The sequence below is a fragment of the Thamnophis elegans genome, chromosome 1 (genome assembly GCF_009769535.1).
Source record: "Thamnophis elegans isolate rThaEle1 chromosome 1, rThaEle1.pri, whole genome shotgun sequence".
In the NCBI taxonomy this organism is placed as follows: Eukaryota; Metazoa; Chordata; class Lepidosauria; order Squamata; family Colubridae; genus Thamnophis; species Thamnophis elegans.
Genome location: NC_045541.1, coordinates 50,753,102 through 50,779,695, shown reverse-complemented (window position 1 = coordinate 50,779,695; position 26,594 = coordinate 50,753,102). Strand labels below are relative to the sequence as shown.

Sequence of the window (26,594 nt, the reverse complement as noted above, 5' to 3'; positions counted from 1 at the left end):
TGTACCGTACTCTTCCTATAAAGAGAAGGGAAGCGTGAACAAACTCCGGGCAGGAGATGGGCTCGCGTAGAGGTACCAGACGTTTAACCGTTTCACCTAAGCCACAGCTCGTCCTCTCTTGGGACAGCCTTCCGCCGACATTAAAACGATGCGTGAACTTGCGAAAAACTGTGGCAGGCACGGAAGGGAGGGAGGGAGCGAAAAAAGAAGCGAGAAACGGATATTTTCTCCCTCTCGTGAAGGGGGGAGGATCTGGTGCTTTCCGGCTCGGGCTCCTTTTCTCCCTTTTCCTGCTTGGGTTTCGGGACGCCTTCGTGAAAACCCCACCCCTGGCTATGGGCGAAGCGACCAGGAAGAAGCAGGAGGTGGGAGGAAGCCCGGATTCTGCAGCCCCTCGCCTTCTCTGGGCTTGGAAGTCCGGCAGGAAGGGAAGGGGAGCAGGCGGCGGCGCGGCTGTGGCTCCGTTTTCACACACACACACACCCCTCCCTTCTTCTGCTTTGCTCTGTGAAAGGGCTTCACTGCCGAAGCATTTTGGTTTACAAAAAAAAACACCGTCCCTTTCTCTCTCCAGTTAACAGGGCCAACCCAAGTGGTGCATTTTATCTGGGAGACGACACACACACACACACACGACACGTGCGGCAGGAGGAGCGGCGTCCTCCGCGCTCTCGGCTGCCACAAACGCCACGCAACGAGGGAATCTCCTTTTGGGGGGGGGGTGAGGCGGGCGAGAGAGCATCTACCGTTCCTCACGGGAGGCACCGCCATATCTGAGAGGCTCTTAGTCGCCGAGCGGAGAAAGCACCAGAAGGGAGCAAAAAAATAAAAAAGGAGTGGAGAAAGCACCAGATCCCTCCCCCCTTCGCCAGAAGGGAGCAAAAAAAGAAGCCAGAAACGGATTTCTCCCTCTCATGAAGGGGGGGGGGATCTGGTGCTTTCTCCGCTCCTTTGGCCCTGTTAACTGGAGAGAGAAAGGGACGGTGTTTTTTTTTTAAACCAAAATGCTTCGGCAGTGAAGCCCTTTCACAGAGCAAAGTAGAAGAAGGGAGGGGTGTGTGTGTGTGTGAAAACGGAGCCACAGCCGCGCCGCCGCCTCCTCCCCTTCCCTTCCTGCCAGACTTCCAAGCCCAGAGAAGGCGAGGGGCTGCAGAATCCGGGCTTCCTCTCACCTCCTGCTTCTTCCTGGTCGCTTCGCCCATAGCCAGGGGTGGGGTTTTCACGAAGGCGTCCCGAAACCCAAGCATTTTTTTTTCTATTGAATTTCAAGATCTCTCCCTTGAGTTGAGTTCCTCCAACCCCTCCCCAGCTCGCCCAGGCTTTCTCCTCTGATTGGTTTTAATGGGTAGGTCCGATGGAATAGCGCTAATGTAATGTTTGCCGACGGCTTACTCGTTGCGGGTTATATAAGTGGGCGGGGTATACGGGAAACATTTTACACGATCTTGAAAATCTGTAGGTTATTCACGTGGGCGGGTTATTTGCGTGGGCGGGTTATATGGGTGAAAATACGGTAAGTGAATTGGGTTTCCCCATTGACTTTGCTTGTTAGAAGGTCGCAAAAGAGGATCCCGTGAACCTGGGACACTGCAAGTGTCATAAGTATGAGTCAGCTGCCAAGTGGCTGAATTTGATCACATGACCGTGGGGATGTTGCAGTGGTCATCAGTGTGAAAAAAGTCATAAGGCATTTTTTTCAGTGCTGTTGTAACTTTGAATGGTCACTACATGAACTGTTGTAAGACAAAACTACCTGTAGTTCTAATGTGACTGCTTTGTCTAACTTGTAGAACTTCATCCTGATTTTTTAGGTGATACTTTCTGTCCAACTAGGTGGAATGATATGTCATATTTTTTGGAGTATAAGACACAGCTTTTTCCCTCAAAAAAGAGGGTGAAAATCTGGGTGCATCTTATACACTGAATACAGCATGTTTGGCCTACCAAAACCCTACCCCCTTTGCAAAAATGGACATGCAGAGGGTTTGGGATGCTTGCAAAGTGCTCCTGATGGCTGTGGAGGGCAGTTTTTTTGCTCATTTTTGCCTCCCCCCAGTCCCCAGGAGCACTCTAAGAGCCTCCCAAAGCTCTGCATATCCCCACCTTTTTTTGCAAACACCGAGGTGTGCAGAGGATTTTGGAGGCCTGCAGAGTGCAAAAATTTTTTTAAAAAATTTACCTCTTCAAAATCACGGTGCATCTTATACTCCGGTGCGTCTTATAGTCCGAAAAATATGGTAGCTATCCTTATATTTGAAAGGAATTCTTGGGTTATGTTTTGTAGAAGTGGCATTTGGTTTAACATTTGAAGTTCAGACATCACCTTGCCAGACATTCATTTCCTTGGTCAACTTGCTTTTCTTCTCACCTTCTCCTGCTTGAGCTGGGGGCCAGACTAGAAGACCTCCAAGATCCCTTCTAACTCCATTACTCTGTTATACTCCCTTCTCAGATAGTATTTTGTAAAACCAAAGTTGGAAGCAAGCAAAATAGATGATATGGCTTCAGGCTCCAAACCCCACCTCTGTCTTCTCCTTAAATTCTTGGAAATCAATCTCACAAATTGCCTTATTTTTTTAAGGGCCACCCTCACCATGGAATAGATTTTCTGAAACAGTGAACCCTTTCCCATGGCAACCACTCTTTAACAATACCCATGATACCCTCTCCAAATTCATACAGTTCACTCTGGCCCTCAGAGGATCAAAAAAACTTTCTTTTGCATCTCTGCTTAATTGTTACCTTGATCGTTTGACTGCATTCTGTTACAATTGCAATCCTTTGTCTTGGCAGATTTTCTGTGAGAAGGAATTGGTATTTTATTGTTTTGTCTGTGATCTGACTGTAGCCTGGGAATTCAGGAAATATGTAGTTTTATGTATGATTATTTGGAAGCAAACTCTTGAAATATAACTTTCCATATTGGCCAAGGAAACATGGACAAGATGGCATGATAGGAACCCAGAACCCAGTGGTGAAATTCAATTTTTTTTTACTACCGGTTCTGTGGGCGTGGCTTGGTGGGCATGGCAGCGGAAAGATACTGCAAAATCTCCATTCTCACCCCACTCTGGGGCCAGCCAGAGATGGTATTCGCCGGTTCTACAAACTACTCAACATTTCCGTTATCGGTTCTCTAGAACCTGTCAGAACCTGCTGAATTTCACCCCTGCCAGAACTGCTTTGCAAACAAGTCTTTTTGGACTACTAGGAAAATGAAGACAATGTGTTTTTGTTCACAAATATTCATAAAAAGAGAGGTTGGGGATATTATGTTTTTAAAGAGTATAAGCTAACTTTCATACAGAAAAGTATTGGGAAAATCAAAGAAAGAAACTCTTAACAGAAATAAGGAAAAAAACTGCTATTCTTTCAAGGAACTTATATTATAATAGGGTGCTCTTTGAACTAAATATGGATGCTGTTTATATCCAGCTCTAAACTTGTCCAGTCTTTAGGCATTTCGCTTTCCTTTGATTATCTATGAGCTTGCCTTTAGAATCACTAAAAAAATCAAAACAATTAGCAGATTGATTTCTTTTCAGCACAAAAATGGGAACAAATGGAACTGTGCTTCCATCATCACCATCCATCATCCCTTGCTCCCTTCACATCTGGCGAATCAATTGTTTCCATTTTTCAGGATTGTCTAAGAGTGGGTCATAGGAGGCTTAGGCAGACACATCAAAAAGAGATTTGACTAAATGTTGTTTAACCAGAATGCTAGGAATCTTGTTTCAAAATGTCATGATTGCACCTAGAATTTGAGCATTCAAAGACTTTGATTTAAAAGCACTCTTCCTGACTAGACAAGCTTTTTTGTGACTTTGTAGCATAATCCAGCCATCATTAAGATGATCTAAAGCTTGGCTTCATTACAGTTTTACCAGCACAATGATGACAAGTTGATAGCAATAGCAATTAAGACTTATATACCACTTCATAGTGCTTTACAGCCCTCTCTAAGTAGTTTACAGTCAGCATATTATCCCCAACAATCTGGATCCTCATTTTATTAACCTCAGAAGTATAGAAGGCTGAGTCAACCTTGAGCTGGTCAGAATTGAACTGCTCGCAATTGGCAGAAATAGTGTGCAATACTGCATTCCAACCAGTGGTGGGTTTCAAAAATTTTTGGAACCTCTTCTGTAGGTGTGGCCTGCTTTCCGGGTCCACTGGTGGAACCTCTTCTAAGCGGTTCAGTAGATTTGATGAACCGGTTCTACCGAATAGGTGCAAACTGGTAGGAACCCACCTCTGATTCCAACCATTGTGCCACCATGGCTCTTGATGCCAGAAGATGCTATGCGTAGAAATGACTTAATGCAGCCATTGTATCACAATGCAACATTGCTATCACATTTGGAAATGACAGTTGATTCAGCCACAAAATTAATAGATGTATTTTTATCATCTGATCTGGTTTGTGTTTATGATGGAATTAATTAATGAGCAGGTATATCTGAGCAAAGATTTCCAGTTCTTAGACAAAGAGGAAATTGTGAAACTTCATCATCAACTAGGAGATTCAAAGACTTGAATGCTTTAATAGTAAATTAATTAATTAATTAGTATTAATTAATACTCTTAATTTAGAATTATGATTTGATTTTTTAAAGGCATGAAACCTGACAAATACAGTCAACTTAACTAAATACCTTGTAATTTTGCAGGAAAAAAAATCAAATCAAATCTTAATGTGCCATAAGTATGTTCCCAAACTTAACAATGTGAATAATATACAGCGGGAAACTGCATTCATGACAAACCATGTAAACTTCCACATCTATCAATTCTCTTTTGCAAATTCTTCATCTGGTGTTGCTGACCAATACTTCTTATCCTAATTCTAGCTCTAACCCTATTTCAAATCTTGGAGACCAGACTGGGGAGGCAACATTTTTAAAAGGCCTGAGTGCCTTTTATGCTCAAATGCTCAATTTGTGCACAACCTCAGCTAATTCAATACAGCAAATGTTGTGTTTTAGATTGTTTTAATTTTTAAAAAAGAAATATAAAATTTGCCTGCCTGCCTACCTGCCTGCCTGCTTACCTACCTACCTACCTACCTATGCAGGGATGAAAAGCTACTGGTTCAGACTGGTTTGCCTGAAGCAGTAGTAAAAAGGCTACCAGTTTGGGCGAACCGGTTGTTCCGATGATCAGTGTGATACACAATTTATATTAGCAGGAAATCCTGCTTTCTAGCTAATCTCAATTGCATGGCACAGCAGATTTCCCCCTCACTGTTCTCTTACCTTTGCAGGTGTGCTCTGCACATGCACGTAAGATCCTCCATGCGCTCACATTGTTACTGAACAGGTAGCAAAGGTAACTGGATTTCACCCCTCACTCTATGTCTATCTCTTTATCTATCTATCTGTGTGTGTGTGTCTATTTATGTATCTTCCTTCCTTCCTTCCTTCCTTCCTTCCTTCCTTCCTTCCTTCCTTCCTTCCTTCCTTCCTTCCTTCCCTCCCTCCCTCCATTCCTCCCTCCCTCCCTCCTTCCTTCCTTCTTATTGGAATCACCCATCTCCCTCACTCTGAGTACAGCACTCAGCGGTGTATAAAAGTTAAAACTTACAAGGGACAAGAATTATTAAAAGAATACTACAAATTAATAAAAAGGTGCAGAGTGGCCTTTCTGGGTGCCTCTCTCTCACTGCCTGTTGATTAGGAATGTTAAGTCTTACCATATCAGGTAAGCTTCATCTTCAACTCAAGGCTGTTTAATACTGTGGAAATCGCCATTTCTCAGATGTTTCTTCCCTTGAGAAAGACGCTTCTGTGCTATTTTCTTCTCCAGGTGCTTGAATCTTTCACTTGCACTTCTTTGTATAGAATAATGGGAGGTCACTAAGAAGGCTACCGCTGGGATCTCCCTGAAGTCCTGGAGATGTGGAAAAGCCAGGGAGACTCCAGCCCTGGAGAGAGGTGTGTGCAATGGCAGATGAGATGTTTATATTCAGTCCTTGATATTGCAGGGAAAATACCCAGGAGAATTGTTTTGCAAGGCACTGGCTATGATTGAATATACAGAGGACCAAAGCCGGGGGGGGGGGGAAGGTTGGTGTTTGCTCATTGCTGCCTGGTTGTGCCTTGTCATGCCTAGTCAGTTTCTGTGAATCAGGGTCACTTCACTCAATAGGTTTCGATTCCTCTGCTCTCTGAATATTAAATATGTTGTATTTAAAGGCAAAGCCAAAAAAACAGCATATGCGATGCTAATCCAGTGAAACGGGACAAGCTATGAATATAATAAAAAGAGAAAAGTTTAATAATGGAGATGAGAGGCTAACAAACCTTTCAGGTTTGACAAGCTGGCATTTTCCAAATTTAGGCTCAGCACCTCCTGACATCAGACACACTTGGACATCTGACACTGGACTTTGACATTTTCAAGATCCAAGCTTGTCTGTTCTTGGAATCTCAGCAGGGTCAATCTTGGCTAGTACTTGGCTGCTGTAGGTTGTCTCCCATGGATTTGTCTCCGTTCCAGCTATTGTGACAAAAAGGTTGATTGTGTGTTGTTAGAAAGGTATTCTCAGACTCACATAATATTACAAATATTTTATAATTCCTATATAAAATTACCCACTGGTTTTCTTATTTTCTTTTCCCCACCAATCTCCCCTCCCCTCAGCTTTTGCATCATGTTTTCTTAGATGGTAAGCCTAAAACCAGGGACTGACTTTATGATTTTACAAGTTATTTGGGGCACTTTTCCAGTTAAAAGAGCTGATCACATAAATACCTAAAATAAAATGAAGAACGTCAATAATTTAACTACCAAATCATTGAGTTCCCATATTTCAAGTGACAGGACATCCTGTGTCTATGTGGTTCCTCTTCTTCTTCCTGGAAAGCTAGTAAATTCCTGAGGATTAGATATAAAATAGTTTTCTTCAAGAGAATGGAGAGAGAATGGAACATGTCTTGGGTTCTTATGTTATACGTTGCATGTAATTTTGTTTGTTTGTATCCCACCTTTATTACTTTTACAAGTAACTCAAGGCAGCAAACATATTCAACACACCTTTTCTTATTTCCCCCACAACTACTTTTTAAATTAAAATTAAATTAAAAGTAATGTATACCATATTCCAGTGCAAATAAATTGCATAGGAAAGTTGCATGTCTCCTCCAGCTTTATTTTTACCTTAATTTATGATGTATCACTTTGTTGCTTGTATGGACACTGAAAGCTTATGCATCTTGTGTGTAAACATCCTATGTTATTAATGTTGATTAATGTTGATAATAAGGAAGAGATAGGTCCACAGGGTCTGGAATAGAATAGAATAGAATAGAATGGAATGGAATGGAACATTCTTTACTGGACAAGTGTGATTGGACACACAAGATGCATAAGCTCTCAGTGTCCATACAAGCAACAAAGCGATACATCATAAATTAAGGTAAAAATAAAGCTGGAGGAGACATGCAACTTTCCTATGCAATTTATTTGCACTGGAATATGATTGTAGGAATGGATGCCTTCAACTATATGGAGAAATATGCTATGAGACCATTTCTTCTTCACATGATAACTTCAGCACAGCAAGGGTCTATTTGCCCCAGTGAAGTTACCACTTCAGAGGCTGAATTTCAGAGACTACATTGACACTCTTCAGATCTAAACTGTTTCTTTCATCCACGTAGAGAAGTCAAGGGATTGTAACCAGACCTTTAAGGATGGCCAAGAGGATCCTTGGCAGCAACTGCTATCATTGCATTGCATTTTAAGTTGAACTGCTGCTGCAGCAGCTGTAAAAAATATGCTGCAAAATGAAACTGCCTGCTGCTGATTAATCACATATGGGAGGAGGGAAGCAATGATACAGAGCGCAAATAAATTTAATTCCCCAAAGCAATAAGGGGTGGAGGAATGAACAGGGACATATTCTTGTTCCTTCAGCACTAAGCTTCTCCACCATCAAGTGATCCTTATTATCGCCTTCTCCTAGTATTGTTTATCCATCCACCATCTATCACCCTATCATATCTATCACCTATCCTATCCTATCCTATCCTATCCTATCCTATCCTATCCTTCTATCTATCTATCTATCTATCTATCTATCTATCTATCTATCTATCTATCTATCTATCTATCTATTATCTATCTATCTATCTATCTATCTATCTATCTATCTATCTATCTATCTATCTATCTATCTATCATCTATCTGATTCCCAAAGAGCTGCATGCTTTTCACTTGTGGCACAAAGTTGGCTTTTGCCTAGAGCAAGCCATGTCACAACAAAACCACTCTGGTCCTTTTTGCATTGCTGAGGGGGTGGCCTGCTAAACATTTGGAGAATCTGCCATTAGTTATTCCAGTGGTGTATGGAGAGAAAGATTTGGCTAAGGAGCTCCCTAAACTCTCCTGATACACGGGTGTCAGAGGCACTGCAGTCCTGGTAAGTCCTGACATTGTTTTGGCGCTTGGTTTTTTTAAAATTCGGGGTGCGATTTTACGCATTTTTTTGACATACGCCTGCCGCAATGGATTCAGAGAAGCTTCATTACAGGTAAAGCCGTGTGGGATTATATAGGCGGTGTTCCTCGTTCGGCTTCTACGGGTTTTTTTTTTGGGGGGGGGGGGAATTAATCAATTTCTTGGCTTGGTGCGACATTCCTAGCTTCAGACTGACCACAGAGGCTGAGTTTTTGCGGTTAAAATACGCCAGTCAGATCGGGTTAGCCGGAAATAAGCTCCGTCGAAGTCGGTAGAGCGAAGAAGAGGCGTTGCGCGGGCACAAAGGGCAGGTTCGGAGCGCCCCAGCACATGCGGCCGCCACCCCCTCTCTACCCCACGCCCAGCAAATCTTCCTCGAGATCCAGGAGACACGTTCAGAGAAAAGCAACCTTAGGACGATGCGCTCCTTGCAAGTCCCGCCCGTCTACCTGGTAGCCGGAAAAAGAGGTAGTGGGAGAGCGCCAGGGAGAGAGCGAACCGGTTGAGGTGAGGCAAGTTGGGGGAAGTGAGGAGGGCAGAGAAGTCAGAGAAAGAGAAGAAAAAGCTCAAAGTTCTCGGAGTGGCGAAGGAAGGAAGGAGGGAGGGAAGGAGCCGTTCCCACCAGCAGCCGGGCGCTCCTTTCTCTTGGCGAAGGAAGGATGACGGGAGCGTCTCTGGGTCTCTGCCTCCATCCTGCCCCATGGGACTCCCGGGGTTGTGCCCCCGCGAAGATGACCGGGCCAGCTTTGGCAAGCGGCCGCGAAGGGGGAGAGAGAGAGAGAGAGAGAGAGAGAGAGAGAGAGAGAGAGAGAGAGAGAGAGAGAGAGAGAGAGAGGGAGGGAGGGAGGGAGGGAGGGAGGGAGGGAGGGAGGGAGGGAGGGAGGGAGAGACGGGAAAGGCCGGTCAGCTGCGCGAAGCATTCGACGATGAGCGTCTCGCCGTCGGTCAAGAGAGGTCGAAGCCTCTCCGGGGGATAGAGGGAACGTCTGGGGGATCACCCGGAGGAGCGCAAAGTGAGGCGGAGGAGGCAAGGGGGCTCTTTTCGGTTGGCTCCTTGTCGAAGCGGAGTGGAAGAGGAGGGGGGCGGGACGTGGTGTTCCGGCTGCCGTGCAAACCGGCGGAGGAGGGAGAGGGAGGAGAGTCTCAAGAACCGGCCGAGCTGGAGCGTCGTTGCGCCGCTTTGCCTGCCGGGGAGCTGGCCAGTCCGCTGGAGCTGGAGCGCGGCGCGCTTGGATCTGGGACCGGTCCGGGAAGCGCCGGAGTGAGTTGGGCCCGGGAAGGCAAAGCGGCAAGAAGAGGAGGGGTTGGAGGTGGGAATAAAGAGGGAGCTGGCTTCGGCTCGGCTGCTTTTATGTAAGTCCTCCCGAGCTCTCCTCTCATCCGGAGGGATGGACGGCACCGCCGCCGCCTCTTTCCACCTTCCTTCTGCCGCTCTAAAGGGCGTCGAATGAGAAACAGCCGGGGCGGAAAGTAAGAGTTTCTCTCGCCCGGCCGTGACCGCTTTGTTTTCTCTGCTTCTCTCCACCCCGCAGGCAGAATCGCCGTCCAAAGAGGTCACCATTCCCTCGCCTGACAAGGAAGACCTGTTGGCGCTCGTGGCCCGCTTCTGGCAGAGGAGGAAGCGTCTGGTCGCCGCCCTCGGGCTCGCCCTGGCCATGGGCCTCATCCTGCTCATCGCCATCCCCATCCTGCTGCAGGCGCCCTCCGCCACCCGCGCTCACTACGAGATGATGGGCACCTGCCGCATGATCTGCGACCCCTACAGCGCCAGCAGCGTGGCCGCCGCCGGACCCTCCGGCCGTCCCGGGAGCACCGCCGCTCTGGAGGCCCTGCAGGAGCTGAGCGCCCACCCGCCGTCTCCCCTGCCGCCATTCTTCCAGGGACCCAAGGGCGATCCTGGACGCCCGGGCAAGCCGGGACCAAGGGGACCTCCCGGGGAACCGGGCCCTCCAGGCCCGAGGGGTCCCCCTGGAGAGAGGGGGGATTCGGGGAAGCCGGGACTTCCGGGCCTATCGATGTCCCGAATCGGACCGCCCGGAGCAGCGACTACAGTCGGAGTAGGCGGGTCGGGCGTGAGTGGCAGTAGCAGCCCGCCGCCGGGAGGAGAGATAACCGGCGCTCTGAGCGCTGTCTTCAGCGGCCCCAGGATCGCCTTCTACGTGGGCCTGAAGAGCCCCCACGAGGGCTACGAAGTGCTCAAATTCGACGACGTGGTGACCAACTTGGGGAACCACTACGAGCCCAGCACGGGGAAGTTCACCTGCCAGGTGCGCGGCATCTACTTCTTCACCTACCACATCCTCATGCGCGGCGGGGACGGCACCAGCATGTGGGCAGATCTCTGCAAGAACGGCCAGGTGGGTGCGATCCTAGGCAGCCCTGTTGGGCTGGGGAGTGGCTCCAGGGTGGAGTTATCACGTGCTAAAGGGAGGCATATGAGGACAGATCCTCTAGCCCGGGGGTCTCCAACCTTGGCAACTTTAAGACGTGTGGACTTCAACTCCCAGAATTCCTCAGCCAGCGAGGAATGCTGGGAATTGAATCCACACGTCTTAAAGCTGCCAAGGTTGGAGACCCCTGCTCTACCCTGAACCTTAGATGGGACGTTTATTGTGGGGGGGGGGAGGAGGGAGGAAAGAGGGGGATATGAAATCTACTTTGGAGCTTTTTGGTACACAGCTCAGTAGAACTTGTATTCTCATCTTCCATTCCAAAACATTTTTTAAAAAATCAATAAATAAGGCTGTGAGAATTCTTGGTCTAAATGGGATCTCTATGGGATTCCAAAAGTAGAAAATTTGACCATTGTTGATGGGGAGATTTTGACTCAAGAGGCTCCCAAATCACCAATGAACTAGAAGGTGAACCCAGATCTTAAGCGTTGCTCCCTATTTGAAGATTAAGGCAATTGAAAGGAGAGACTGACTTTCTTTCCTCATGTATCCTTCTTAACTACAGGTGACTTTATTTACAGGTGTTCCCACAGTCTTGCAGTTTTATCCACACAGATGCTGTTTTTAAAATACTGTGTGCTCTCCGCCCCCATTTTAAACTGAGAATTCTCTTTAGCTGAAAAGGTACACTGAGACCAAAGGATCTTTTCTTAGATCTTAAAGCTGAGAACAGCTCACTGAATTTGTACTGCTTTGCCTCCCAATGAACTGACATATACTAAATGATTGGGATCTGAGGACCATTATCCACAAAGAAAGAAAGATGAGTTCCAGAACTCAGGAATTTTGGAGAGTCTTGTGAGAGTCCATGCTAGGTATTCCCAGGTTAAAAATAAAATAAAATAAACTTTGAAATTCTCTTTTAGTAATTGCCAAGTTTCCCTCTCCGCATAATGTCTTTTTTCTCTCAAGGGAAAAGAAAGGGGAATGTTTGCAAGGGCGTAGTTGTGTGTTAAATGTCACATGCAGCTAGATCTTCAGGAAATCATTTTTATGGTGTGTGTGTGTATGCAGCTGTTCTTCCTTCAGGTGAATAATTTAGTCCCTTCTTCCTGTTCTAAATGTCATCTTTGAAAGCCAAGTTTCCTTTCTTATCTTTAAATATCAGGATCTCCTTCCAATGGAATGGAGGCAGCCTGGCAGGACAATTTCAGTTCCAGGAGTGCAAGTGCCTAACTTACTATCCAGGAACTTCCTTCCAAAATGGGATCAGAAAGACTTCGTTTTAGAAAGATTGGGGGGGGGGGATTTAAGCAGGGGGGGCATTGTAGTACTAGTGTCTTTCTTACTTCATCAGGATTTGGACTAGGAAAGATTTGAAGTTTCTTCCAATATTATACCGTAGAATATATATTTTTAATAATGACATTATAATTAACACATATCTTTCTTTCCACTTCTGCCATTTAGATTTGTGAATTTAGAGAAACCCTTTTCTCTGTGTTCTCTGTTTGCACTTAACTGAGGCACAAACACACCTTGGTAAACATCTTTTATATCCCACTGAAGTATTCTGCAGTCACTGCCTTCATCGTGTCTGTAGCCCATGATGAATCAGGCGTAACCAAATCAATGATGAAGCACTCTTTCCTCTCTGCAAACACTGTCCAAGATATGCAAAATCTGTAAGGCTTTGTCACACTTTACCTTGGAGAGAAGTCAGAGACATTCATGGAGGACAGAAATGGACAATAGAAACCCTGAAACTGATGTAATTTCTGCTGATTCAAGGCTGGGTGGAAAACAGTTGAACTCATCTTCAGTGGAAAAGGTCATTTAGACTCTTTCACAGAGATCTTTGCTCGTTCAGGTCTTCCCTCTAAGTTAGGGATGGAGACACACTCATATCAGGGAAGGGAAGAATCCTTTAGCAGAAAATCCTTTCTACCAAAATGTGGCATTTAGGACTTAGGGATGGTTGATCAATGAATGTCTATGGTTTAATATCCATGACATGCATGCAATAACAAACAAGAGAGCAGGATTTGGGGGGGGGGGATTAGAAGGGAGGTGAGATATTTCGTGATGCCACCTGAGATACATTTTTTTAAAAATTTAACAGGCAGTTATATATCCAGTTAAGAATCAGCAAAATCTGGAGCAGGTGTTACACTTGTCCCCAAAATATAGCCATTGATTAATGGATATGTCTTATTCTAGTAGCAACATTTAAGAGTAATACAGTAATGTAAACATAGTAATATTTATGGTTTATGAAAAGATCACTATGGTTATAAGACGTGTATGGCTCTACTATGCCATGTCCCTAGTTGTGAGAAAAATCACAACTTGGGATGTTGGCAATTCCTATTTGTTTAACATTCTGCCTTTTCTCTTGTAATTCAAGGCAACTTATAGTACACAGGTTTCTCCATTTTACTTCCATTACAGCAACCCTGTGAGAATGCTGAATTGAGAGAGAGTGATGGATGGCTCATTTACTACTGTTTGTAGAGGAGTGCAGGTGAATAATGTGTGGAGAGGCAGGCTGATGCTATGGCTTTTACTTTGTATAATAATTACAAGTAAAGATACAAACAGAAAAACTAAAAGAATCAACAGAAAAAATAGGAAGTGCAGAAAAAAGTAGAATTAAAAGGGAAAAAAGAATATATAGTGAAGAAAAAGAAAAGAAATATACAAAGAAACGATTCCCACCCTTCATCACAGTATAAACAATTTTAACAACTTACCACCTCTCTTAAAATACCACAAATGATCTCTTCTACAATATCTCATCTCTTAGCTATAAAACACATCCTTAAAGCATTTTGTTCAGTTCTGATGTCAAGCAAAAGACCATTAAAGAGTACCAGAGAGTACCTTGATCAAAAAAACCAACTTTAATTCCTCCCTTTTGCTTTTAATGAACATAATATTTAATCACTTCAAATAATATCCTAAAATTTGATTTATTTTTTTCTTTATGCATTTCATAAAATTCTTAAAAAATTTAACAAGTCTTTTTGGTAAATCCAATATGGAAAAGTTATCCTTTTGGTTTGTTATTTGTATATCTCCCTTTTAATTACTATAACATTAGTCTGTTTCATTTGCTTATCCTGTGTAGAATCTTTTCATATTTCTTGCAGTCTGTCATTTTTAAATCCACTTTCAAAACTAGTTTAAACACTCTTAAAATGAACTTTTTGGCCCATTGTTCACATATACCCTACAATGTTAAATTACTTTGCTTTGCTGGGCGTTAGTAAATCAAATTTAAGTGTTATTTTACTTTAAATATAATCTTCAGTTCCAACCTTCAATGTCCATTTTTGTGTGTGTTAGAACTAAAAACAACAGCATTTTCCCATTGGAAGGATTATTATATTTAATTTCAAAAGAAATTCTTCCAAATCCATCTGGATCCTTAAGTCAGTTTTTAACTTTACAAAATCAAAGTTTTAATCACACTCTTGCTGTTTATTTTTTTTAAGTCCTTAAACTTGCATTTAAAGCTTTCACTAAGGACTGAAAGAAATTCACCTAGTGTTATAAAAACTTATTGTTACAAAGATTCCCAATATCTAAAAAACAATGAATAAGCAATTTTCAAAAGTGATTAGAAAGGAAATATGTAATCCAGGATCTGTTAAGGCTCTGAACAAAATTTGGGTGGAGATTGTATCTCTTGTCTCCAAGAGCTCTAAACCCATTGGAGACATCTATCAGAATAAAAGAAGAACAGCATTGGAAAATACCTTGGAGGTCTTCTAGTTCAACCCCTGCTCAAGCAGGAAACTCTATACCATTTCACAATGGTTGTCCAATGTGTTCTTAAAAATCCACAACTTCTTAAGAGCACCTACAGCTTCTGTCCCACAATGTCCTCATGAGGAGTAACTATCTGTACAATTGTAAGTGATCCAAGTAATCTTGTTTGAACAGGAATTTCAAGGAGCTTGGTCTGCTTGCTGGCTCTTCAATAATTAGTTTTCAGCTCCATTTTTAAATGAGCCATTTTCAGTTCACAATTTCTTCCCCAGAAGTCCAATGTTGCTCCTTTAGAAAAGGCCCCATATATTTCTCCAGTAAGTTGAAATTTTATTTATTTGCTGATTTATTAAATACAAAGGTTTTATACTGCTTTGGTTAAACAAAAATACACCTCTATAGAAAAGAATCTAAATAAATGTAACCCTTTATAACATGATGCAACTATATAAACTTGTGCTCTGTACATTACATAGCCACTAGCTAAATTAGACAGGGAACCACAATGACCAATTATTAGAATTTTAGGTTTACTACTTTTTTCCTCTGGGATTCCTTTCTGTGGTAGAAACTCTAAATTTTACTTTATCAAGTTCTAATTGCATGATGATGATGATGATGATGGTAGTGGGGGCCTGGAGTCCATAATTCAAGGCCAGGCTTTGCTTTAATGAGTTTTCTATCCTGAATCCAATTCTTTCGATTTCAGAATAAAACTGAAGGAAAGAAAGCGTAGACTTGGGAGGAAGAGGAAGACATTCATTTATTATTGTGTATGCAGGGTATGCTATAGACTGAAAGGGAAGTAATTCTTTTCTCTCCATTCCAGGGACTGTCACTTTTAGTTGAAAGCCTGAGATCAGCCAGTATTTTCTTTTTGCCTACCAAGAATTCATTTCCTATAACATTTTTATTATTAGAGTTTTTGTCGGTTTAAAAATTAACTTCTGGATTTGTGTGTTGATGGCCCCAAGCTTTGTAATGGGATTACAGTGGAATCAGGGTGGATACAGATATCAATAAATATTTACCATCATGCTCATATAGCATAAATCATATGAGAGTAATGTACCTCTCCACTCTATTTGCTCTAGTTGAACTGTCTCTGACATAGCCCAGCAGGGCTCTGCTAATGTCATCATAATAGTCTCCGTTTTATAAGTTTTTTAAATAAAACATCACCTCTTAGTCATGGGAGACCCTAAAATTGCTGATTGTAACAATTTTAGTGCTTCTTGATGAACTTTACCAATCTGACTTTTATTGTCATAAGATTTCTTTCTCCCATGGCCACTATCTTCTCCTTTTGTGTAGTATCATATCCTGGATTATTATTTGTAAGATTTTGATATGGAGTGTGTTTGTTTGTATGTGTGTATTGTGTTTATACACAGGTTAGACACATAGAACACACATATGTTTTTGCATGTGTGCGCATGTTTCTTTGACCCAAAAATGGAAACATGTCATCATCTTGTTTTTTAATCCACAAATCCTTTCAGTATAGAGGATGAGGAAAAAAGATATTCCCACCATTTTCAGTCATGTCCTAGAAACCTCTACACCTTTAGTTTATTCTATATGGCTTTACCTGTTTGGTGGCAGGTTCCCACGAATTCGTTTCCAGTACCATGGATAGCTCCCTAAAACCCAGAGGGTAGAAAATATGTGTAGATTGCAGTGTAACCAATACATAAAACTCATTCTCAAAATCTCAGACTCAGGCTTGTGCACACACTGTTTGTGCATTGCCTGGAGGCAAAAGTAAAATCCCTGCTGTATTCATCTAATAAATTATAGTTGTTTCTGACCATGATTTAGCAGAAAGTAATTAGTGGAGTCAGTTTGGGACAGTGGTTAAAGACACTAGGCTAGAAACTTGGTGACTGGGTGTTCTAGTCAGTTTTAGCCCTAGGAAAAAGGCAAAACATTCAAAAATGTCAACACAACAACAACATAGATCTGTCCAGGCAGTTGCTAGAAATCAAGGCATGTATTTTTCCTTCTCTCTCCCCTTCTCCCTCTCTCACACACAGAGTGTTAGGTAACAAAGAGTCCTATGTAGATGTGGTCAGCCCTTACAGAAACGCGACTCCTCTGGAGATTATGTGAATCCATTCAGATACTTGCTATGGCACTTTTATGATAGTTTCTTTTAGCATTAGGCAGACTAAATTAGATTAGGTTTTGCAGGATGATGCAAATTAGGGGTGCGGATTGCAGTAATTTTGGGGGAGGAAAGAGAATTCATCACATAATGGCTTGAGCCATTGATCAGTTATGGTGGGTGGGTGCTTATGTGCACTCGGGGAGGTGTAGAGAATGAAATTTGGGGGACTGAAAAGTAATGGTGAAGCTGGTTATGAAGGAAGGAGGAGAATAAAAGGCACAAGAGAGAAGATCAAGAAAAAAGCAATTGGATGTGGAGTCCAACAATTGATTTCATGCACAATTAAGCTGGTTATAAAAAAGCTAAAAAGACAAATGTTTTCATCTTATTACTGCTACAATAGTATTGGATTTTTGGATAATTGCAGAAGAAATGTTAACACTTTAAACTAAAAAAGCAAAAGGCTAACTAAGAAATTGCCCTGGAATTAACAAGACAAAGCAAAGCACATCTGTCTCCAACTTTGCTCAGAGGAGTGAAAGCTACAACTAATTTAAACATAAAGGTAGAGAAAAGTGGGCTATCATCTTTAGCATTATTATGATTTCTCATAAATAGGATGATGGGATAAAGTGGCAAGAAACTTTAAAATAAACCTTACACAATACCTCCTCAAAGTAAGTAATGTTTAATTAGGAAATGAACTGGATGGATTGAAAATATGAGGGAAGGAAGGAAAAAGTCAAAAGAAAAAGAGGAGAGCCAGATTAAGCGAGAGATAAAACTGGGAAAACCAATGAAAAGTCCAAAGATAATGGAGTAGTAGTTAGAAATGATGGTGCTGAAAGGGGTTTTAAAAAGCTCTCTTAGGGAAGGAGGTGAGAAAGAGAAGGCTTGGAGAAATTAGAGAATCTCTTGTCATTGAAGATTTTAACAAAGAGCTGGAATGGGTTGCAAAAGGACAAGTGAAAAAAATACTTCCCTGAGAAGAGGTTAAACTGTGTGTCTTCTACTGTCACATTCAGTGTTCTTTTTCAGAAGGCTGATTAAGAGAAAAAAAGAATATGTATGCATGATGGAGATTATTATTAATAGGAATGAACAAGGAGCAAAACCTAAGAAACAGTTGGCTGGAAGATAAAAAGGGGTCAAAGGAGAGGGAGGCTGTGATGGAAATGAAATAGATGTGAGCAGGAGACAAAGGTAGAGATTAATATCAAGGGAGGATCAGAATAAAGCAATCTGATGCAAAAGGGTAGCTCTGAAACTTTGTCTTCCTTTTTCAACTTAGGAACCATTTTGTGGGGTTTTGTTCAAACACTGTAGGCTTTTTTTGAGCATCCTTTAAATTTGACATGCTGGGACATATCACTGCCTTACTGATCATTGGCATCTCTAGAAAAGAACCCCTGGGTTTACTTAACAGGACTTGCATATAAGGAGTGATATCCCGATGGCATCTAGGAGCCCATGGCAAGATAAACATGTCATCGATTCCTAGAGCTCTTCCAATACATAAAATATTTGACTCTCTATCTCTCACCAGGCTTAAATCTAGGAAACCAACTTGAAATAATATACCACAGTCTTACAATCTAGATGAAGAAATGGTGATTAAGATGCTTCCATACTCCTGCACAATTCAAAGGGTGTTCATTCCAAAGTGCATTGCTAAATGTCGATGGAGATTCTCAGTCATCCAGGTCATGGCTGTCCCAAAGGTGCTTTTTCAAGGGGCAACTAGAGTTTTTGGAGCTGAAGAAACATCTTGGATGAGAAGCAAAATGTCTTCAAAGAAAAATCAGGAAGTCCAGTTGCCACTTGAAAAAGCAGCTTTGGTTGATTAAGATGGGTGGCTTTCAATAACCACAACCAAACAGATCACACAAATCTAACAAAACCACTTCCAGGAATGCAGTTGCCCCCCAAAAAAACGTGGAGCCACCTGAAAAGAATCAGGACAGGACATGCCAAAAAGGCAAAGCTCTTTAAGTGGGGAATGGCCAAGAGCCTGCAATGCCACTGTGGTGCAGCGGAAGAAGCTACAACACATATACCGGTAGTTCAAGAATGCACCCTCAGGAAATTTCAAGGCACCTGGGATGATCTCACCACAGCCCTACCAGAAGCAGTTAGATGGTTAGCTCCCTCAGATATCAAATCATAACATCTATCCTGTTGCAATTCTATGGCTCCCTGTTATGGTGATTTTATTATGGTTTTATTATAAATAAAAATCTTGGTAGCGGGGAAAAGAGGGGGTGAGCTGTGCAATGATGGTTTGGGGGATTTACAGGACAGAGATCTGAACCCTTCTTCCTTCTTGGCATGATGTGCTTTGCAGGTGCGAGCCAGCGCCATTGCTCAGGATGCTGACCAGAATTACGACTATGCCAGCAACAGTGTAGTGCTCCACCTGGACTCGGGAGACGAAGTCTATGTCAAATTGGATGGAGGCAAAGCCCATGGAGGCAACAACAATAAATACAGCACTTTCTCTGGCTTTCTTTTGTATCCTGATTGACAGCCAGGCATCCGAGCTGTGGTCCATTGCCTTGTCCCCACCATGCCTTCTCTTGGGGGTCTGCTCTTCAGGTCATGTCACATTGCAAGCTGTATTGTACCTTGATTGCCATTTGAAAGAGAGACTGTGACATCCTTCTAGCCACTGGTGTGTGTTTCTCTGTATTCTGTTGCTCACTAAAAGAGATGAGGCGAGTCGGTCAGAAAGGATTCATAGCGTAATCGGCACCACGGATTTGTCCACTTATGGAACATAGATTTAAAATGTGTGAGTAGAATCCCACGGTGGTGAGAAGGGCAATCTAGCACCAACAAAATCCTGGTTGCAAAGCTTATTTATATATGGTCCTTCGATCCAGGTAGAGAGTCTCAGCAGCACCTTTGCCAATGCCCATTCAGTCATGAAAATGTATAAACCCCTTTTTAAGTGAGTAGCCTTGCTTCAAAATCAGTGCCAGGATTCAACAATATCTGATTTTTGCTGATGGATTAAATTTTAAAAATTGCACTGCCCAGAAACTGGAGTGTCTGGGCCATCAGCATGTCAAGAAGTTTCAAATTTAGCTCTCCAAATTCACAAGAAGCCTGACCTTACTCCTACTGGAAAGATTTTAGTGATTAAGGCTCCAGCTTCATAGCAAATACTTTGCTATCAGGTTATAAGGCCTTCTCTGATTAAATAAGTGGCTCAGAAGCTATTGACCTTTGAACTCCCCTTTAACCACTGCGTAGTGCAGTCATCTGCTTGAAACCACTCTAGCACATTAGGTACGTTTGAAAGAATCCAAGGCAAAAATCATGATAGGCAGAGTAGAGAAAGGGGGTGAATCCTTGCACTATATTATTTTTCTTTATTACTTTGAGAATAGGAGAGAATTCCTTTTTCTAGACTGCTTTGTATATAGGGAATGTGAGCATAATCACTTTGGTTTTATGTGTGTGTGTGTGTGTGTGTGTGTGTATACACACACACACACACACACACACACATATACATACATACATACACACACATGTACACATACATATACATACATACATACCCACACCCACACCCACACCCACACCCACACCCACACCCACACCCACACCCACACCCACATAGTATATGTTTATGTTTATATGTTATTTATATCATCCACCCATGTGCAATGCAAATCTCGTGTGGGTGATGATGTTAACAACGTTTAATCTTCTGTCTCTACGTGAATGAAGAAAAAACAAAAGGAAATCTCATATTAAATTATCTTTTTTGAGATGGGTTTTCTGCTGTGTTCCTATATGGTGGGGTTGTAGAAGGGAAAGAGGAACGGTTGGGAGAAGGGGAATGAGGCTTCCTTAATTTTATATAGCAGGGGTCCCCAATCCCTGGTCCCTGGAGTGACACCGTCTGCAGCATACTGGGAATTGGGCCATGCAAACAAGCAAAGCCCCATTCGCGGGGTGAAGGTAGCACATGAAACTACGCCCCCTCTGGTCCACGGAGAAAACCTCTCTCCACATAACCAATCCCTGATGCCCCAAAGGTTGGGGGGCACTGATATACTGTATAGCATCCATCTTTGGTAGTGTGACCCAAAGCATCAAAGAGTTGTTTTGCTTCAATGGTGTTTGAGGTAAAGGGCACCTGGGAAATTGCTTCATGAAGTGGTGTAGCCAATTCTTCTACAAAGCCAAGTAAAAGTGTCGCATTCTTTGCCTCGCTTCACATTCTTTCTGTGGGCTGCGTCTGCTCATCAAGCTACAAGCAAGGTCTGACTTGAAATAGAAAAGAGGAGTACTGTACAGGTAATCCTTGACCATAACTGAATCCCACATTTAGTGAGTCAGTTCAGGGGTGGGTTGCTCCTGGCATTACTGCCAGTTCAGTGCGTGCAAAAATGTGCTCCGCGCGTGTGCACATTTGTACAAAAATAAGTCTGTGCATGCGTAAAATGTTTTAAAAATGTGCAATTACAATTGTTCTGCTCATGCGCAGAACTGAAAACCAAATGGTGGCCCCATAGGAGAACTGGCTTGGGAGCGTGGCAGCCCTGGGTCGCTGAGGTTCAAGTGACCCCGGCTGCCAAACCACTACCGGTTCACCTGAACTGGTCCGAACCAGTAGGAACCCACCTTGGAGTCAGTTGCTAAGTGAGTTTTCTTCCCATTTTATAACATTTCTTGACACAGTTGTTACGTGAATCAATTGGTTGTTAAAAGAATCTGCTTGTCAAAAGGTCGTAGAAGGTGAGCCCATGATCTCAGGAGACTACAACCATTATACATACTTGCCTGTTGCCAAGCATCTGAGTTTTGACCATGTGCCCAAGGGGATGCTGCAATGGTCATAAGTGTGAAAAAAGTTATAAGCCACTTTTTTTCCAGAGCCATCGTAGCTAAATAAACTGTTGTAATCAAGGACTACCCTGTAGTGGTAATTTTAGGTATTTTAACTTGCATTAAATAACTGCATTGTTTCCCTTGGTTTAACTGGTTGCATTTCGGAATCCTCCATCTGAACCAGCTGAGGAGGACCTCAAACATCAGGCCCACCCATGCTCTCCTAGCAGATCTTGGTTTAGTGATTTATAAGGCCACCCAACTCATGATGATTGTTTAGTCATGCACAGAACAAAAGCACATACGCTACAGTTAAAAAAAGAGAGAGAAGTTAATAATCTCAGGACCAACATAGTCAACTCATTCATATAATTTCCTTAGAAGGCTTATACTTCTTTCTCCCATCACTTGGAGAAAGAGTCATGATTTCAAAGCCCCTTTAAAGGACAGCAGGGGCAGGATACTCTAACTTTTTTGTGGTTGGAGAAACACAATTCTAGAGGGCAGGTACGGCAATGGAGAAGGGATACTTCCTTAGTTCTCATCAGTTTACATTGTTTTAAAGATGGAGCCATTCTGTTGCTAATGCTATCAAGGCCGTGTCTCCAAAGTCTTGGGGACTTTGGGATCAGATTGGAAAGGATTAGAAGCACATAACCACTTGCTTTTGTCACTCAGCTTTGACAAAACCAAATGGTTATGTGCTTCTAATTCTTCTGGACTTGGTGTCACTTCTTATAATCATGCACACTTTAATTAACTGTGTACTATTGCAATACACTCTGTATGATAGATGTCCTTAAAGGCCACTCAGAACCTGAATCCATTGAACAATGCTATTCCTAGTGTTTTCTTGCACTATATGCAAAAATGTCATATTTATATATAAAATATATATGAGACATTTATTCGGACATAGCAACAGTTGTATTTTTTGGGCTCCATGGCAGCTTTCTGAAGTGGATAAGGGTAAAGGGAAATAAAAGACCCAACATACAGGGAAAAAAAAACCCATGCTTGAATGGAGATTAGTACTTGGTTTCCTTGATCCCTAATTCAGCCTACCTCAAAGTAGCATTGTGTAACTGGACTGGTTACAATTCGCATAACCTCCTCACTCTTTGTGGATGGTTCAACACAAGTGGCTTTAACCTTCTGAATCTGTGTGTGACTTAGGGTGCGTTTTGAACACAAGCCATCATTTGGTAAATTATGGTTTAGTATAAGTAATTATACTAATTATAATTAATAAGGGATACGGTGGCTCAGTGGCTAAGACGCTGAGCTTGTCAATCAGAATGGTCGACAGCTCAGCAGTTTGAATCCATAGCGCTGCGTAACTGAGTGAGCTCCTGTTACTTGTTCCAGCTTCTGCCAAACTAGCAGTTCGAAAGCATGTAAAAATGCAAATAGAAAAATAGGAATCACCTTTTGTGGGAAGGTAACAGCGTTCCGTGCTCCTTCAGCATTTAGTCATGCCAGCCACATGACCATGGAAACGTCTTCAGACAGCGCTGGCTTTTCGGCTTTGAAACGGAGATGAGAACCACTCCCTAGAGTCGGGAATGACTAGCAAATATGTGCCAGGGGAACCTTTACCTTTTATAAGTAATTACCTTAGAAAACAGATTCATTTCTCACCTAAGGTATGTTACAAGAGCAGAGCTGCTGATCTTAATTTTCTTTTGGGGATTTTCCTTACTTGATTTAGTTTTTAACATTTTATCCCAGGATTCTTCCAAGCTTTCCATTTCCTAGTGAAAATGAAAGTTAAAGTGGTTTTGTTTCTTTCTTCATTAGCTGAGAGAAGACAATCAATTTTGTTCTTTACCAAAACTCTGCTTATATTTAATATTAGCTCCATTTTTTTTCCACTTGGAGTTTTGCAAGCGCTTATTAAACTTTCATGTATTTGTTACTACAGTCTGTATATGTAAATGTATAAATATATGGAATAGTGTCCTTAAAAGATCTAGAACAAGGGTAGGTAATCTGATTTTTATATCTCATCAAGTTGGCATTGACTTTTAGCAACCACATAACAAATAACCTTTCCTCAACCTGGTTCTTCAGTTCTTTCAAGAGTATACCCATTGCTTCTACAAATTACACCTATCTACCTTGTTGTTAATCACCTTTTCTTCTTTCCTTCTACTTTCCTTTGACCGTGGTGGTGCAGTGGTTAGAATGCAGTATTGCAGGTTTACTCTGCCTTCCTTCCACTGCAGGAGTTTGAACCTTGACTGGCTCAAGGTTGACTCAGCCTTCCTTTCTTCCAAGGTCAGTAAAATGAGGACCCAGATTGTTGGGGGCAATATCCTGACTTTGTAAACCACTTAGAGTGGGCTGTAAAAGTACTGTGACGTGGTATATAAGCCTAAGTGCTATTGCTTTTACCATAATAATGGATTTCTCAAGAGAGTTAATATTTCTGTAATGTGATCAAACTATGATAAATAGAACCTGGTTGAACTTGGTTGAACCTGGTTGCTTGTCCCTTGAGTGAGATTGCTGAATTGATAGGTTGATTGATTTTTATATATTTATTCTGTTTAAGATAATGTAATCATTGTTATTAACACAATAAATCTCAGCTTAGGAAGTCTCCAGTTTTTCTACATTTTAAAGTCTTATTTCCAAAATTTATTGTATTTGTTTTGAAATTGTCTGGTAAAGTCCTAAGTATTCCATTAGATTTTTTGTTGTCTCATAGGCCATCTCTTTTTGTCACCAGCTCTTCTTTTTTAGAAGTTAGTGCCTGTTGTATATTTTTTGATAGTTTACTATATTCTTATATCATCAACATAGTGCAGATTATTGATGTTTTACCTCCAGTTTTAAAACCACATGCAACTTTTAAAAATTGAATTCCTTTGCTGATCTGCAGTCAGTCTGCTTTGCCATGTTCTATCTGGATGGTGGCTTCTTAATTTATATCTAAGGTTTGCATGAGGACAGTGAGATGTTCTAGGATTCCCAGCTTCTTTGGGTTTATAGCAATAGCACTTAGACTTATTTTGTGGTTTGGCAGGAACACAGAAGCCAGGATTACAAACAGCAGCAAGTTTATTATTTAACATTAAAAGAAAGGTGCTAGCTAGCTTGGCTAGAGAAAAGCACGCCCAGTATTTAAAGTAATTATACGATCACATAACCAATCATTAATTAGGTGTGGCCGGCAACAGCCTCAACTGCGTCCCAGCCAACCAGGACGCAAGAGGCTGTTGCTGGCTAGAATGTAATGCACTTAAAGTGGTAGACCATTCTGAATACATAACACCCCTTCCCCCCAGTTTGGCGCATGCTCCCAGATGGAGCATGTGTAGTCGCGAAAGTAGGCGGGACGGTGCCGGACCCGCCCAGATCTCCTTAGTTCAACAACAGTCGTCGGCGGAGATGGACCTGCTCGTTGTAGCTCCTCCCCGAAGGGAGTGCAGCTCCGAAGGGAGTGCAGCTCCGAGGGACGCCATCTTGGCACGGCCCTGGAGGCGGGCTCAACAACGCCGGTAGGCCGGGCCGGGGTGGCACGTCCACAGATGTAGGGGAGAGCATTGGAGGGGTGTCTCGGGGGGTAGGAGCATCGACCGGTAACTCTTCGATGGCGGTTTGAGCGGTTGGAGAGTTGACGATTTCGCTTCCCGGCAGGGGGCGCTCAGACAGGCCGGGCCTGGCTTGGAAAAGGCCCGTTGTCGCAATTCGTCGGATTTAGCAGTGTCTGGTTGTGGATAGGCGAGGCCTGGGTGTATAAAGGCCTCACACGGCAACCCCGAGTGTGCAGCGTCGTCTCGTCCAGCGAAGTCCGGATTGCCCGCCTCCGCTGGGAGGCACCTCCTTAACTGATCCAAGTGGCGCCTCCACTCGGATCCATCAGCCAATCCGACCCTGAAAGAACAGGGACCTGTCAGGGCAGTTACTCTAGCTGGGACCCACCTGGGCCCACACCAGATCCCCCTGTCTAAAGGAACGGGAAGGGAGAACCCCCAGATTGTATGGCTGATCCCCTGAATAGAGCGGATGGAGTCTATCCAGGGATGTCCGCAGGCGCCGGCCCATCAAGAGCTCCGCGGGGCTTTTGTTGGTTATCGGGCAGGGGGTGGAATGCTGGCTTAACAAGTAAGCCGCCACTCTCATCTGCCAGTCGCCCCGGTCCATACGGCCCAGTGCCTCCTTAGCTGAGCGGACCGCCCGCTCCGCCCGGCCATTACTAGCTGGGTGGTACGGGGCTATGGGCGCATGCCGGATCCCTTGCTCGGCCAGGAACTCCTGAAATGTGGTGGCTGTGAATTGCGGGCCGTTATCCGACACAAGTATGTCCGGCAACCCATGGGTTGCGAACAGTCTGCGTAAGGCCCGAACCGTACTCTCGGCCGTGGTGAAGGCCATCAGGACCAATTCCACCCACCGAGAGTAGGCGTCCACCACAATCAGGAAATTCTGGCCGTGGAAGGGACCGGCAAAATCTACATGGAGGTGTGACCACGGGCCTCTCGGAACCTCCCACTCCCGAGCAGGCCCGGCCGGAGGATTGGGCCTGGAGAGTTGACATGTAGCGCAGCGGCCCACATAAGCCGCTATCTCTGAATCCAACAAGGGCCACCAGACATAGCTATGGGCTAAGGCCTTCATTCGCGCTATGCCCGGGTGGTCCCTGTGGAGCAGAGGCAGGACTTGTGGCCGTAGTGCAGCAGGAATCACTACCCAATCCCCCCAAATGGGACACCCCCCATGAATGGACAGCTCCGCTAGTCGAGCTTTAAAAGGCCGGAAGCCCTCTGCCACTTTATCTGTGGGCCATCCCCTCAAGACCCAGGAGGAGACCTGGGAAAGGATAGGATCGGCTTTCGTGTAGGCCGCGACCTCCGCAGCTGAAATGGGTAGGCCGGAGGCCGCGATGGATAGAACAGAGAGGGCTGGCACGGGGGCGGTGTCAGTCTCCGGCAGTGGGCAATGGCTAAGAGCATCCGCATGCCCAATCTGCTTGCCCGGACGGTATTGCAGCGTATAAGAA

General features: G+C 43.4%; 1 protein-coding gene across 3 annotated transcripts; it reads left to right on the top strand.

The window, feature by feature from the left end:
* The first annotated feature begins 10,002 nt into the window (after positions 1-10,002).
* C1QL2 (complement C1q like 2) lies at positions 10,003-19,265 on the top strand. Of its 3 annotated transcripts, none has more exons than XM_032234475.1 (3): positions 10,003-10,496; positions 10,590-10,821; positions 19,086-19,265. In XM_032234475.1, exons 1-3 carry the CDS (start codon positions 10,120-10,122, stop codon positions 19,263-19,265), a joined length of 789 nt encoding a protein of 262 aa, XP_032090366.1. In that variant the 5' UTR covers positions 10,003-10,119. The 3 variants fall into 3 exon arrangements, with proteins under 3 accessions (XP_032090366.1, XP_032090364.1, XP_032090363.1); XM_032234473.1 differs by having other exon boundaries at positions 10,003-10,540; positions 10,571-10,821; XM_032234472.1 differs by having other exon boundaries at positions 10,003-10,821.
* Positions 19,266-26,594: the final 7,329 nt, after the last annotated feature.